At 45.9% G+C, this 14539-nt stretch overlaps 1 protein-coding gene across 5 annotated transcripts in view; it reads left to right on the top strand.

Annotated features, from left to right (window-relative positions):
- RABGAP1L (RAB GTPase activating protein 1 like) overlaps positions 1–14539 on the top strand; it is a 541073-nt gene that overhangs the window by 222745 nt on the left and 303789 nt on the right. The window contains exons 14-15 of one of the 5 annotated variants that reach the window (XR_006581398.1): positions 13128–13297; positions 13746–13805. The exons of 3 other annotated variants lie outside the window; for them this stretch is intronic. Coding sequence is in view for 1 of the 2 variants with exons in the window: in XM_045026100.1 (XP_044882035.1) it covers positions 13128–13151 (24 nt within the window). In the remaining variant the exon portion in view is untranslated. Of the gene's footprint in view, positions 1–13127; positions 13509–13745; positions 13806–14539 lie in introns of those variants that run through there. One more of the 5 variants, XM_045026100.1, reaches the window with a different exon arrangement.

The following is a 14539-nucleotide window of genomic DNA, read 5'->3' as shown; positions in this document are numbered from 1 at the left end:
GTTGGAGGTTTAAAGATACCAGGAACCAGGGCCGACTTTAGGCTGATTCCCCTGAATTGGGCTCTGCGCCTCAGAGGGCCCCATGCCCTACAGAAGAGTGCCTAACTTTTCAGTTCTTACTCACCTGGCGATAGTCTGGGTCTTCAGTGGCACTTTGGCAGCGGGTCCTTCACTCTTTCTGGGTCTTTGGCATTTCAGTGGCAAGTCCTTCATTGCCACGGAAGACCCAGAGCGAGTGAAGGACCCGCTGCCGAAGTGCAGCCGAAGACCCGGACCACCGCCGGGTATTTGAATCAGGCCCCACACTACCTAAAGCCGGCCCTGCCTGGAACATGGGATTGCATCCCTGACTATCTTGGCTAACAGCCATTGATGGATCTATCCTCCATGAACTTTCCTAGTTCTTCTTTGAACCCTGTTATAGTTTTGACCTTCACAACGTTCCCTGGCAATGAGTTCCACAGGCTGACTGTGCATTGTGTGAAGAAGTACTTCCTTTTGCTTGTTTTAAACCTGCTGCCTATTAATTTCATTTGGGGACCCCTAGTTCTTGTGTTATATGAAGGAGTAAATAACACTTCCTTATTCACTTTCTCCATACCGTTTATGACTTTACAGACTGCTGTCATATTCCCCCTTAGTCGTCTCTTTTCTAAGATGAACATTCCCAGTCTTCTTAATCTTTCCTCATACAGAAGCTTTTCCATACCCCTAAACATTTTCCTTGCCCCTCTCTGTACCTTTTTCAATTATAACATTTTTTTGAGATGGAGTGACCAGAACTGCATGCAGTATTCAAGGTCTGGGTGCACTGTGGATTTATATAGAGGGGGAGGGATAGCTCAATGGTTTTGAGCATTGGCCTGCTAAACCCAAGGTTGAGTTCAATCCCTGAGGGGACCATTTAGGGATCTGGTGCAAAAATCTGTCTGGGGTTGAGTCCTGCTTTGAGCCAGGGGGTTGGACTAGATGACCTCCTGAGGTCCCTTCCAACCCTGGTATGCTATGATTTTCTGTCTTATCTATTTCTTTCCTAATGGTGCCTTACATTCTGTTAGCTTTTTTTTACTGAGCTGCCCATTGAACAGATGTTTTCAAAGAACTATCCACATTGACTTCCTGAGAGGTAACATCTAATTTAGACCCCATCATGTGTATGTATATATAGTTGGGATTATTTTTCCAATATGCATTACTTTGCATTTATCCACATGGAATTTCATTCGCCATTTTGCCACCCAGTCAGGTGAGATCACTTTGTAACTCTTTGCAGTCAGCTTTAGACTTAATGATCTTGAGTAATTTTGTATCATTTGCAAATTTGTCACTTTACTTTTCCACATCACTTATGAATATGTTGAACATCACAGGTCTCAATACAGTTCTTTGGAGGATCTGCTTTTTACCTCTCTCCATAGTGAAAACTGACCATTTATTCCTACCCGTTGTTTCCTATCTTTTAGCCAATTACTCATCCAGGAGAGGACTTTCCCTCTTATACCATGACTTCCTACTCTGCTTAAGAGCCTTTAGTGAGGAACTTTGTCAAAGGCTTTCTGAAAGTTGAAGTACACTATGTTGATCAGATCACCCTTGTCCACATGCTTGTTGACACCCTCGTTAATCTCTGAGTATTTCACAATCACCATCAACATCCTGGTCATGTGGTTAATAGTATATTCCAACTGCTATACTCTGATTGTGCAAGCATGGAATTTCTATCCATAAAGATTTTATGGTACAGTTTATTTCATTAAGACATTATGCTTGTTTTCACATATAGTGCCACTCCCCCACATGTGCAAACTACTCTGTCATTCCTATGTATTTTGTACCCTGATATTACCATGTTCTGTTGATTATCCTCATTCCATCAAGTTTCCATGGTGCCTGTTATATCATTTAATGCCTGGCACTCTAGTTCACTAATCTTAGTATTTAGACTTCAAGCATTTGTAAATAAGCATTTGTACATTTTCTCAGTACTCGTGTGCCTTCATGTGCTATATTTAAATGAGACACTTTGACATTTGACTGTTTCTCGATACCTGTACTTTACCAACTTGTTTCCTATCTTCTTTATTTAGGATATAGAGTTCCCCCTTTAATAAATGAATTCCTAATAAATGTCTCCACCTGAACTGTGTGCTCCACACTTGTTGGCTTTCTCTCAGATCTTACTTACTAAAAATATTGTAGAGGATTTTTTATTTACATGGCAGCAGTCTGATTCCATTTTGGTTTAGGTGGAGCCCATCCTTCCTCTATAGCTGCCTCCTTTCCCAAAAGGTTCCCCAGTTCCTAATAAACCTAACCTCCTCTTCCCTACACCATTGTCTCATCCATGCTTTAAGTTCTGCCTGTCTTCCTGGCTCTACATGTGGAACTGGAAGCATTTCAGAGAATGCTACCATGGAGGTTCTGGACTTCAAGCAGCCTAAATTTGGCCTCCAGGGCCTCTTTCCTACCTTTCTGTATGTCATTGCTATCTACATGTACCATGACTTCCAGCTCCTCCCCAGCTCTGCACAGAAGTCTGTCTAGTGTGAGATCTGCAGCCTTTGCACCCAGCAGGCAATTCACCATGTGATTCTCCCACTCATCACAAACCCAGCTATCTCTATTTGTAATAATTGAATACCCATTACTATTTCTTGGCTCTCCGTAGTAACTGGGGCTCCCTCCCACAGCAGGGTAGAGTCATGGCAGGGGTTGGCAACCTTTCAGAAGTGGTGTGCCGAGTCTTTATTCATTCACTTTAATTTAAGGTTTTGCGAGCCAGTAATACATTTTAAGGTTCTTAGAAGGTCTCTTTCTATACGTCTATAATATATAACAAACATTTAAAAAACCTTATTTACTTTACATACAACAATAGTTAAAGAAGCCTCATTTAAAATTAAATAAAATGCAGAGCCTCCCGGACCAGTGGCCAGGACCCAGGCAGTGTGAGTGCCACTGAAAATCAGCTTGTGTGCCGCGTTCGGCACCCGTGCCAGAGGTTGCCTACCCCTGAGTCATGGTAAGAGGATACCATGACATCATCTGGAAGGCGGATCCCAACTATGGGATTGTTTCCTTCTCCTCCATTTTGATGCTTTCCTTCTCCAAGATTTTCATCCTCCTTAACAGCACAGAGGCTATCAGATTGAGGGTGGGACCATTCTACTGTGTCTTATCTATGTACCTCTCTCTCTCCCTTAGCTCCTCCAGTTCAGCCACTCTGGCCTCAGGAGCTACCACTCTCTCTCTCTGAGGTCTGGTCTACACTACGGGTTTATACCAAATTTAGCAGCGTTAAACCGAATTAACCCTGCACCCGTCCACACAACGAAGCCCTTTATATCGATATAAAGGGCTCTTTAAACCGATTTCTGTACTCCTCCCCGACAAGGAGAGTAGCGCTGAAATCGGTATTGCCATGTCGGATTAGGGTTAGTGTGGCTGCAATTCGATGGTATTGGCCTCCGGGCAGTATCCCACAGTGCACCATTGTGACCGCTCTGGAAAGCAATCTGAACTCGGATGCACTGGCCAGGTAGACAGGAAAAGCCCCGCGAACTTTTGAATTTCATTTCCTGTTTGCCCAGCGTGGAGTTCTGATCAGCACGGGTGGCGATGCAGTCCCAAATCCAAAAAGAGCTCCAGCATGGACCGTACGGGAGATACTGGATCTGATCGCTGTATGGGGAGACAAATCTGTTCTATCAGAGCTCCATTACAGAAGACGAAATGACAAAGCATTTGAAAAAATCTCCAGGCTATGATACAGAGTCCACAGCACAGTGCTGTGTGACAAGCGTAACGGAAAGCCAAAGAATCAAATGGACGCTCATGGAGGGAGGGAGGGGGGACTGAGGACTCCAGCTATCCCACAGTCCCCGCAGTCTCCGAAAAGCATTTGCATTCTTGGCTGAGCTCCTAGTGCCTGAAGGGTCAAAAACATTTTCCCGGGTGTTTCAGGGTATATGTCGTCAATTTACACCCTTCCTCCCCCCCGAAAGAAAAGGGAAAAAAATCGTTTCTCGCCTTTTTTCAATGTCACCTTATGTCTACTGCATGCTGCTGGTAGACGGGGTGCTGCAGCGCTGAACACCAGCATCCCCTTCCCGGTGGCAGATGGTGCAATATGACTGATATACGTCTTCATCATCAGCCCGTGAGTGCTCCTGGCTGGCCTTGGTGAGGTCGGCCGGGGGCGCCTGGGTAAAAATGGGAATGACTCCTGGTCATTCCCAGCAGATGGTACAAAACGGTTGGTAACCGTCCTCATCATAGCAACTGGAGGCTGAGCTCCATCAGCCCCCCCCCCTTTCATGTCTAAAGAAAAGATTCTGTACTGCCTGGACTATCATAGCAGCGAGAGGCTGCGCTCCTCTCCCCCCCCCCTTTAATGTCCTGCCTGGACTATCATAGCAGCTGGAGGCTTCCTCCCCCTCATTTTATCTCACTAAAAGTCAGTGTTTCTTATTCCTGCATTCTTTATTTCTTCATCACGCAAATGGGGGGACACTGCCACAGTAGCCCAGGAGAGTTGGGGGAGGAGGGAAGCAACGTGTGGGGTTATTGCAGGGGCACCCCCTAGAATGGCATGCAGCTCATCATTTCTGCGTTATCTCTGGGGCTCTGACCCGGAGCAGCTGTGCTCTCTGATTCTCTAGTACACTTGCCCCATATTCTAGGCAGGACTGACTCTATTTTTAGACAAAACATAAAGAAGGGAATGACCCGGGGAGTCCTTCCCATTTTTGTCCATGCACCCCCGGCCGACCTCATCGAGGGCAGCCAGGAGCACCCATGACAGCAGCAGACGGTACAAAATGATTGATAACCATCATCGCAAATTTCAAATTGCAAATGGTGCAAAATGACTGATAACCATCATCTCATCGCCAATTTACAATGGCAGATGGTGCAATAGGGATGGTAACCATCTCTGCTACCTTGCAAAGGCAAATGAATGCTACTGTGTAGCACTGCAGTACCGCCTCTGTCAGCAGCATCCAGTACACATACGGTGACAGTGACAAGGCAAAACGGGCTCCATGGTTGCCATGCTATGGCGTCTGCCAGGGCAATCCAGGGAAAAAGGGCGCAAAATGATTGTCTGCCGTTGCTTTCACGGAGGAAGGATTGAGTGACGACATTTACCCAGAATCACCCGCGACACTGTTTTTGCATTGAGATCTCAACCCAGAATTCCAATGGGCGGGGGAGACTGCGGGAACTATGGGATAGCTACGGGATAGCTACCCACAGTTCAACGCTCCGGAAATCGACGCTAGCCTCGGTACATGGATGCACACCACCAAATTAATGTGCTTAGTGTGGCCGCGTGCACTTGACTTTATACAATCTGTTTTAAAAAACCAGTTTATGTAAAATCGGAATAATCCCGTAGTGTAGACATACCCTGAGGGTCATGAATTGCTTGCACTGAATGCACACTTACAACACCTGCCAACAAGGCAGATAGTATACATACTGCATTCAGTGCAATTAACGGGATAGCCCCCACTCTGCTGCTTGCATTAATTTTATTCTTACAGTGTGTTTTTTTGTGTGTTGGGGGTGGGTGTTATTGGTCTATGTTTAGAGTATATTTTAAGGTATATCTGCCTCTCACATGCCCTCTCTAAACTCCCTTGCAAAACTCCTGTTTGTTGCTCCTAGAATCAGCAAGCAAGTAAGCAAGCACGCAATAAACAAACTCACCCTAAGGATCATGTAGTCCTTCCTCCTTCACCTGGAGAACTCCCTCGCACAAGTCCCCTGCTTGCACTTAGGAGCTGGCTCTTTAAACCTCTGGCCTTCCTGAGTTAGCCCTGCCCCCTCATCAAGGCTTTATTATGGCTGCTGACAGTTCCCAGTATAAGATCCTGTTTTCAGTGGCTTATAACTTTGTCAAATTTTAACTGTTTGGGCTGAAATTCTTCATCTCATGTGTCTGCCAGAGGCTGACTTCTTTGCAATACTTCAGCAAAAAAGGTTCAGCTGTTTCCAAGAACAAGGCTAGGGAAAACTATGTTGTTTTGCTTGTGGACGACACCTTCCATCACTACACAACCCTGATTCAGCCTTACCACAGCTCCATCCTGTGTGTTGAATGCAGCAGGGTTCCTGTTGAAAAAGAGCATATGATCAGAGCATCATAATGCATACACACAAGGAGATTTCCTAACCATTGAGTGCTTGACTTTGCAATCTTAATCATGTTCATTTAATGACGTGTGTGTGTGTGTACGTAATTAGATAATATAGGAACTAGTTGGCACATGCTGACACTGGACCCTTATAGTTACTATCATAGGAGGTGTCGCTTTTCACCAACACACAAGCAGAAGCTCAAAAATGCCTATTTAATATACATATAGGGAATGCTTCTTAGCAGAACACGGTTTATTGAATGCTGCGTGGATCTAAAAGGTTGGGTTTTCTTAATAACTGTGTAAATAACCACAAAATAGTATCAGATGATGTATTGTAGTTTGGGTTTTTTAAAGAAAGTGCTGTTTTGTTCCTGTTTGAGATAAGGGATGCCTTAGGCTTTCACACAAATTCAATGTACTGTGTTTTTTTATGTTAATGGAGGGCACAGTAATTGTACTTTCTCCTCCAGAAGGAACATTTGTGGACAGTTCTGTCAGAACACTACATGTAAGCCAACGTTTCATTGTTTATTAATCTGCTCAGTTACAATCCCCATCGTGGGCCACAGCATTAGGTTTCAAGTCCTGATGTTTGTCATACAATCTCAAACATTATTTTTAATGAAAGTTTAATTGAAATAGGTACTCAGGAGTTATTGTATAGATAGACTCTTGGAGGAGGTGGTTATACATTTACTGTTCACCCTGCAAGCCTGGATTGAAGGCTGGATTGTTGCTAGATGATTAATAAATAGTAATTATTGAATGTCTTTTCCAGCCCTCCCATTTACTGTTTATCATTTCTTACATTGTTACTTGCTGGCAGGAAGAACAGTTAGGAATTCCTTAAGCTTTAGAATTTTAAAGCTGCTAAACTACCTCATCAGGTTAGAAAAAGGAGGTTTATAAGAGAGAGATGGTTGTCTCTAGGACTCTGAGAACTAATTTTTTTATTGGGCAGTCTTAAAAGACAACGAAAAGTAATTATGTATTTTTGTTGCTATTACTTTTATTAAAAACATATACATATTGAAAAGTAACTGAAAATATATAGGGATTTGTATTAGAAAAACATGATAATGGAAACATAAAGTATTCAGTTGCTGCAAATAAGGCCTATAGGATTCTGAGCTGCATCAAAATGAGAATGACGAGCAAGGGCAGGGAAATATGTCATTGTACAAGGACACGGTGAGATCCCTGCTGCTGCTGTGTCCATTTTTTGATCCCTAACTGCAAAAGGAGGTGTGAATTCTAGGGAAGTCCAGGGAAGAGCTGATAAAGTTCATCACTCAAATCTTTATAATTTTGCCTTTTTCCTAATTAATATATCCATGATATTAACAGGGAATATTGCGAATACTGTGGTAATATTAATTACTTGGAAAGAGTAACTTAAATTGATCAAAGATTCCATGGACTTAATAGTAATGAAAGGCTGATGGTTTGACTGTTTTCACACTTTAGAAAAGTGAAGTTTGTGGAGAAGTAACAGGCCACGCTTTAATAATTCATTTAACCCGCATGTGGTGCCCTGAAGGTCAGTGCCCCATTTCTAGAGAGAAACCATGCTTCTTGCTGGGATTTGCTAATAGTTGTTATCTTAGGTTAGGACCAGGAGCACCACGGACAGCTCAAGCGGGTGCTCTTGCTCTAAGAAAGACATTTGTACAGTGAACACTTCCCATTCTGGGGGGTATGGCAAGAAGCACTATTGCCCCTACAATAGATGGGAGCTGTATAGAGAACAGCTCTGCAGTAAGGGGGCAGCGGGGAGAAGCTGCTTTAGAGAGGATGCTCAGAGTATTGATTCTGGGAGTTCAGCAAGCAATGAGATTAGCAAGGTCACTGAGCTCTCATGGTTCTGCTCATTGCAGAATTGAGCCAAGTCCATCCACCTCTTATTCCCACCTGATAGCCCTTTGATCTCTTGATAGGACCCTCTGTCCTATCTTTTCCCTCGTGTCCTGTCTCAGGGCGGGGGGATTCAGAACTCCACAGAGGGAGAGAAACCAGGCCCAGGTTTTCTCCCAACAGCAGATAAAAAGATCATCTGGAGAGGATTTGAGTGGGTGGTAATGGTTCTGTAGCTGGATTCACAAGGGTGTGGGGTAAAGCTAATTCACTCCAACTTCACTGCCTGCTACTCAGTCCATCTAGTATCCCTTTGTATCCTACTCACTGACTCTGGTTCTTCCAATACAGTTCACTCTAGCTTCCTTCTCTGAAGAGAGCTTCTCTTGCCCTTCTTACCTATTCCCTATTTTGTGCAGGTTGTGGATGAGATTGCTTTTCTTCTCCCCCACCCCAGTTCACTACGAGAAGCCCTCCTTTGTTGGAGGTGTTCCTTCTTTCATGCTGTTTTCTTAGGGTATGTCTACACAATGGGATTATTCCGATTTTACATAAACCGTTTTTGTAAAACAGATTGTATAAAGTCGAGTGCACGCGGCCACACTAAGCACATTTCGGCGGTGTGCGTCCATGTACTGAGGCTAGCGTCGATTTCCGGAGTGCTGCAGTTCCCGCAGTCTCCCCCGCCCATTGGAATTCTGGGTTGAGATCCCAATGCAAAAACATGTCGCAGGTGATTCTGGGTAAATGTCGTCACTCAATCCTTCCTCCGTGAAGCAACGACAGACAATCATTTCGCGCCCTTTTTCCCTGGATTGCCCTGGCAGACGCCATAGCATGGCAACCATGGAGCCCGTTTAGCCTTTTGTCACTGTCACCAGATGTGTACTGCATGCTGCTGACAGAGGCGGTACTGCAGTGCTACACAGCAGCATTCATTTGCCTTTGCAATGTTAAAGTGACGGTTACCAGCTATAGCACCATCTGCAATTGGAAATTGGTGATGACGGTTATTAGTCCTTTTGTACCGTCTGCTGCTGTCATGGGTGCTCCTGGCTAGCCTCGCTGAGGTTGGCCGGGGGCGCATGGAGAAAAATGGGAATGACTCCCCGGGTCATTCCCTTCTTTATGTTTTGTCTAAAAATAGAGTCAGTCCTGCCTAGAATATGGGGCAAGTGTACTAGAGAATCAGAGAGCACAGCTGCTCCGGGTCAGAGCCCCAGAGATAATGCAGAAATGGTGAGCTGCATGCCATTCTAGGGGGTGCCCCTGCAATAACCCCACCCGTTGCTTCCCTCCTCCCCCAACCCTCCTGGGCTACTGTGGCAGCGTCCCCCCATTTGCGTGATGAAGTAATAAAGAATGCAGGAATAAGAAACACTGACTTTTTAGTGACATAAAATGAGGGGGAGGCAGGCTCCCACTGCTGTGATAGTCCAGGCAGTACAGAACCTTCATTAGACGTGAAGGGGGGGGGGGGCTGATGGAGCTCAGCCGCCCAGTTGCTATGATGAGGACGGTTTTCAATCCTTTTGCACCGTCTGCCGGGAATGACCGGGAGTCATTCCCATTGTTGCCCAGGCGCCCCCGGCCGACCTCACCGAGGCCGGCCAGGAGCACTAACGGGATGATGACGGTTTTCCACCATTTTGTACCGTCTGCCATCAGGAAAGGAAGGGGAGGGGATGCTGCTGTTCAGCGCCACAGCACCGCGTCTACCAGCAGCATGCAGTAGACATATGGTGACATTGAAAAAAGGCGAGAAACTATTTTTTTCCCCTTTTCTTTCACGGGGGAGGGAAGGGGGGAGAGGGGTAAATTGACGATATATACCCTGAACCACCCAGGACAATGTTTTTGACCCTTCAGGCATTGGGAGCTCAGCCAAGAATACAAATGCTTTTCGGAGACTGTGGGGACTGTGGGATAGCTGGAGTCCTCAGTCCCCTCTCCCTCCCTCTATGAGCATCCATTTGATTCTTTGGCTTTCCGTTACGCTTGTCACACAGCACTGTGTTGAGTCCCTGCTGTGGCCTCTGTCTGGAGATTTTTTTAAAATGCTTTGGCATTTCGTCTTCTGTAACGGAGCTCTGATAGAACAGATTTGTCTCCCCATACAGCGATCAGATCCAGTATCTCCCGTACAGTCAATGCTGATCAGCACTCCACGCTGGGCAAACAGGAAATGAAATTCAAAAGTTCGCGGGGCTTTTCCTGTCTACCTGGCCAGTGCATCCGACTTCAGATTGCTGTCCAGAGCGGTCACAATGGTGCACTGTGGGATAGCTCCCGGAGGCCAATACCGTTGAATTGCGGCCACACTGACCCCATTCCGAAATGGCAATACCGATTTCAACGCTACTCCCCTCGTTGGGGAGGAGTACAGATATCGATATTAAGAGCCTTTTATATCCATATAAAGGGCTTTGTTGTGTGGACGGGTGCAGGGTTAATTCGGTTTAACGCTGGTAAATTTGGTATAAACCCGTAGTGTAGACCAGGCCTTAGAGAGCCACAACAGCAGCCAGAGACAGCTTTTGTCAGAGCCTCAGCTGCCTCTGGTGCTGTTGCTGACACTTTCTCTGCTGATGATGTACGAGTAGGTGGTAGCTTCTGGCAGGTGATCGGAACCTTCTCACTAGAAAAGGAGGAAATTAGAAATTTCTTTAAGGTTCCCCCCCCAAATGGGGTAAATTAACTTAGATAGCTATGTAAATTTAACTAATCTGCTACAGGTACATGCAAGGCCAGTCCTGGAAATTTAAAAAATAAAATCCAGATTAAATAGCCTAGGGCTTTCACTCTCAGGATGTGATCAGCCTTTGGAATTCTTTGATTTACAAGGCCTTGATAAAATCCACATTACTGGAATTCGAAAGAGTGACAGTTATTTGACTACTTTACCGATAAGTGTATGCCATAAATGGGATTTGATGCATAACTTTGGATATCCTTGTTTACAGGGACAGATATTTTCCTTATTTTCACAGGAGAAATAATCAGACACTGTTAAGTTAAGTATCAGAGGGGTAGCCGTGTTAGTCTGGTTCTGTAGAAGCAGCAAAGAATCCTGTGGCACCTTATAGACTAACAGACGTTTTGCAGCATGAGCTTTCGTGGGTGAATACCCACTTCTTCAGATGCAAGTGACTGAAGAAGTGACTTGCATCTTCAAGTGATTTGCATCTGAAGAAGTGGGTATTCACCCACGAAAGCTCATGCTGCAAAACGTCTGTTAGTCTATAAGGTGCCACAGGATTCTTTGCTACTGTTAAGTTAGTGTTGAAAAACTGCAGAAGGGTTGCACCCAGATAAAGATCCCAGCAATCCTTCTGTTTCACAAACTACATTCTTCACTAGAGATGCTGACTAAAAATATAAGCTGCTTATCAGCTGTCTCCACTTTATTTGTGGCCGTGAGTCTCTGTTAATGTCAGGGAGATGTATGTTGTGGTATTAGCAACTCTGACATTGATTACTTAGAAATTAATTCTGTTCTTTCTTATCCCCATCTTCAAGACCAGGACAATACAGTAATTACAGCAGTCTCTCCCAGAAGGGAAGACAAAAGGCCTGCAAACGCATTGCCTTACAGACTTGATTTGATCCTAAATCATGTTAGTTTCGCAGACTCAACCTCATTAGAGTTATTTTTTATTTCATTTCTTTCCATTAAATCTACACGTTTGCAGATCAGATATCTTCATTTAGTGTTTTATTAGGTTTTATTAATTGGATTTGGAGATATTGATTTATATTTATCTTAACTTAGAACCTGACATACAAGGTGCTAAGTGTTCCTAGCCCCATTGAATTGTAAAGAGAGTTGAGGGCTCTTAAGCCCTTGTAGGAAGCTAAGGAGCAGCCACAACCCTGGTTACCAGCAGCAGATGGGGGAATGCCACAGCTGCCCACTACATGGCACCATCAGCAGCTATGGCTTCCCACCTACAACCTGGCCTGAGGGGTGCTGGGGGAGAGGAGGAGGGGTGTATGTGGGAGGGGGAGGGAGCTGCCTCTGGACTGCCCCACTCTGGGTAAGACACTGCAGTTTGGAGGGGGTAACACCTTTGTGGCCCTCCCCCCCAACTCTGCCCATGGGCCTATGGCTTCTGCACGTGGGAAGCGCCAGGACTTGGGGCTTCAGTCCTGCATGGCTCTGAGCTTCAGCGGGGTGGGGTAGGGGGTGCTGGGGCTCCTGGCTTCAGCTCTGCATCAGTCCCAGCTTTGGGGCGGGGGGGGGACTGGACTCACGGACCCCCAGGGGCAATGTGCTCCCCACTACCGTAGTATTTGAGCATCTTAGATTGTTTAATGTATTTATCCTCACAACACCCCTTTTAGGTAGGGAAGTATGATTTTTCCCATTTTACTGATGGGAAATGGAGATACAAAGCCCTGGTCTACACTACGAGTTTAGGTTGAATTTAGCAGCATTAGATCGATTTAACCTGCACCCATCCACACGATGAAGCCATTTTTATTGACTTAAAGGGGTCTTCAAATCAGTTTCTATACTCCTTCCCGACGAGGGGATTAGCGCTGAAATCGACATTGCCTTGTCAAATTTGGGGGTAGTGTGGATGCAATTCGACGGTATTGGCCTCCGGGAGCTATCCCAGAGTGCTCCATTGTGACTGCTCTGGACAGCACTCTTAACTCAGATGTACTGGCCAGGTAGACAGGAAAAGCCCCGCGAACTTTTGAATTTCATTTCCTGTTTGGCCGTGGCAAGCTGATGAGCACAGGTGACCATGCAGAGCTCATCAGCAGAGGTGACCATGGAGTCCCAGAATCGCAAAAGAGCTCCAGCATGGACTGAACGGGAGGTACTGGATCTGATCACTGTTTGGGGAAATGAATCCGTGCTATCAGATCTCCATTCCAAAAGACGAAATGCCAAAATATTTGAAAAAAATCTCCAAGGGCATGAAGGACAAAGGCTATAACAGGGACCTGCAGCAGTGCCGTGTGTAACTTAAGGATCTCAGACAAGCCTACCAAAAAACCAAAGAGGCAAACGTCTGCTCCGGGTCAGACCCCCAGACATGCCACTTCTATCATGAGCTGCATGCCATTCTAGCGGGTGCCCCTACAACTACCCCACCCCTGTACTCCCTGCAGGGGAGTCTCACGCAACAGGGATGAGGATTTGGGGGACGAGGAAGATGATAGCACACAGCAGGCAAGCGGAGAAACCATTCTCCTTGACAGCCAAGAACTATTTATCACCCTGGAGATATTACCCTCCCAACTTGGGCTCCCGAACCTTGAAAACGGAGAAGGCACCTCTGGTGAGTGTACCTTTGTAAATATAATACATGGTTTAAAAAAAGCAAGCGTGTTTAATGATTAATTTGCCCTGAAGACTTGGGATGTATTTGCGGCCAGTAAGGCTACTGGAATGCAGTCAAGCAACATCTGTTCTTTATCTCTCTGTCTTATCCTCAGGAGAGTGATATCATTCATGGTCACCTGGTTGAAATAGGGGAATTTTATTAAGGGGACATTCTGAGGTAGCCGTTCCTGCTGGGCTGTGTGCCTGTGGCTGAAAAGAAACCATCCCTGCTGTTAGCCACATGGTGGGAGGAGGGGTGAAGCGATCATCCCAGAGAATTGGGTGTGAGCGGGGGTTTAGTTGGGTTTGTGCTGCACGTTAACCCAAAAACCGCAGCTCCTCCTTTTAAATGGCCAACCCATTTTAAATGGTCAACCCAACTCTCCCTTTTTTTCCTCCCGCAGCGGCAAATGTTTCAACGCTCCCCCTATCATCTCTGTCCCAGAGGCCAGCGCAGATAAGAAGGCGAAAAAAACACACTCGCGATGAAATGTTCTCTGAGCTCATGCAGTTGTCCCACACTGAAAGAGCCCAGCAGAATGTGTGGAGGCAGACAATGTCAGAGTACAGGAAAGCACAAAATGAACGTGAGGACAGATGGCTGGAGCAAGAGGAGCGGTGGCAGCGTGATGAGAGGAGGCAGGATGCATTGCTGAGGCTACTGGAGGATCAAACTGATATGCTCTGGCGTATGTTTGAGCTGCAGGAAAGGCAGCAGGAGCACAGACCGCCGCTGCAGCCCCTGTGTAACCAACCACCCTCCTCCCCAAGTTCCGTAACCTCCTAACCCAGATGCTCAAGAATGTGGGGGGGCAGGTCCCCTTTGGGCACCCAACCACTCCACCCCAGAGTACTGCCCAAGCAACAGAAGGCTGGCATTCAATAAGTTTTGAAGTGCAGTGTGGCCTTGTCCTTCTCTCCTCCCCTCCTCCACCATCCCACATGGTGCTTCCCTTCTCCATCACCCCTCCCGGGCTACCTTGGCAGTTATCTCCCTATTTGTGTGACGAATTAATAAAGAATGCATGAATTTGAAACAACAATGACTTTATTGCCTCTGCAAGCGGTGATCAAAGGGGGGAGGGGAATTGGCTTACAGGGAAGTAGAGTGAACCACGGAGGCGGGTTTTCATCAAGGAGAAACAAACAGAACTTTCACACCGTAGCCTGGCCAGTCATGAAACTGGTTTTCAAAGCT

This window comes from Mauremys mutica, chromosome 8, assembly GCF_020497125.1.
Source record: "Mauremys mutica isolate MM-2020 ecotype Southern chromosome 8, ASM2049712v1, whole genome shotgun sequence".
Taxonomy (NCBI): Eukaryota; Metazoa; Chordata; order Testudines; family Geoemydidae; genus Mauremys; species Mauremys mutica.
The sequence above is the reverse complement of the archived record's forward strand: the minus strand, read 5'-3'. Positions and strand labels throughout refer to the sequence as shown.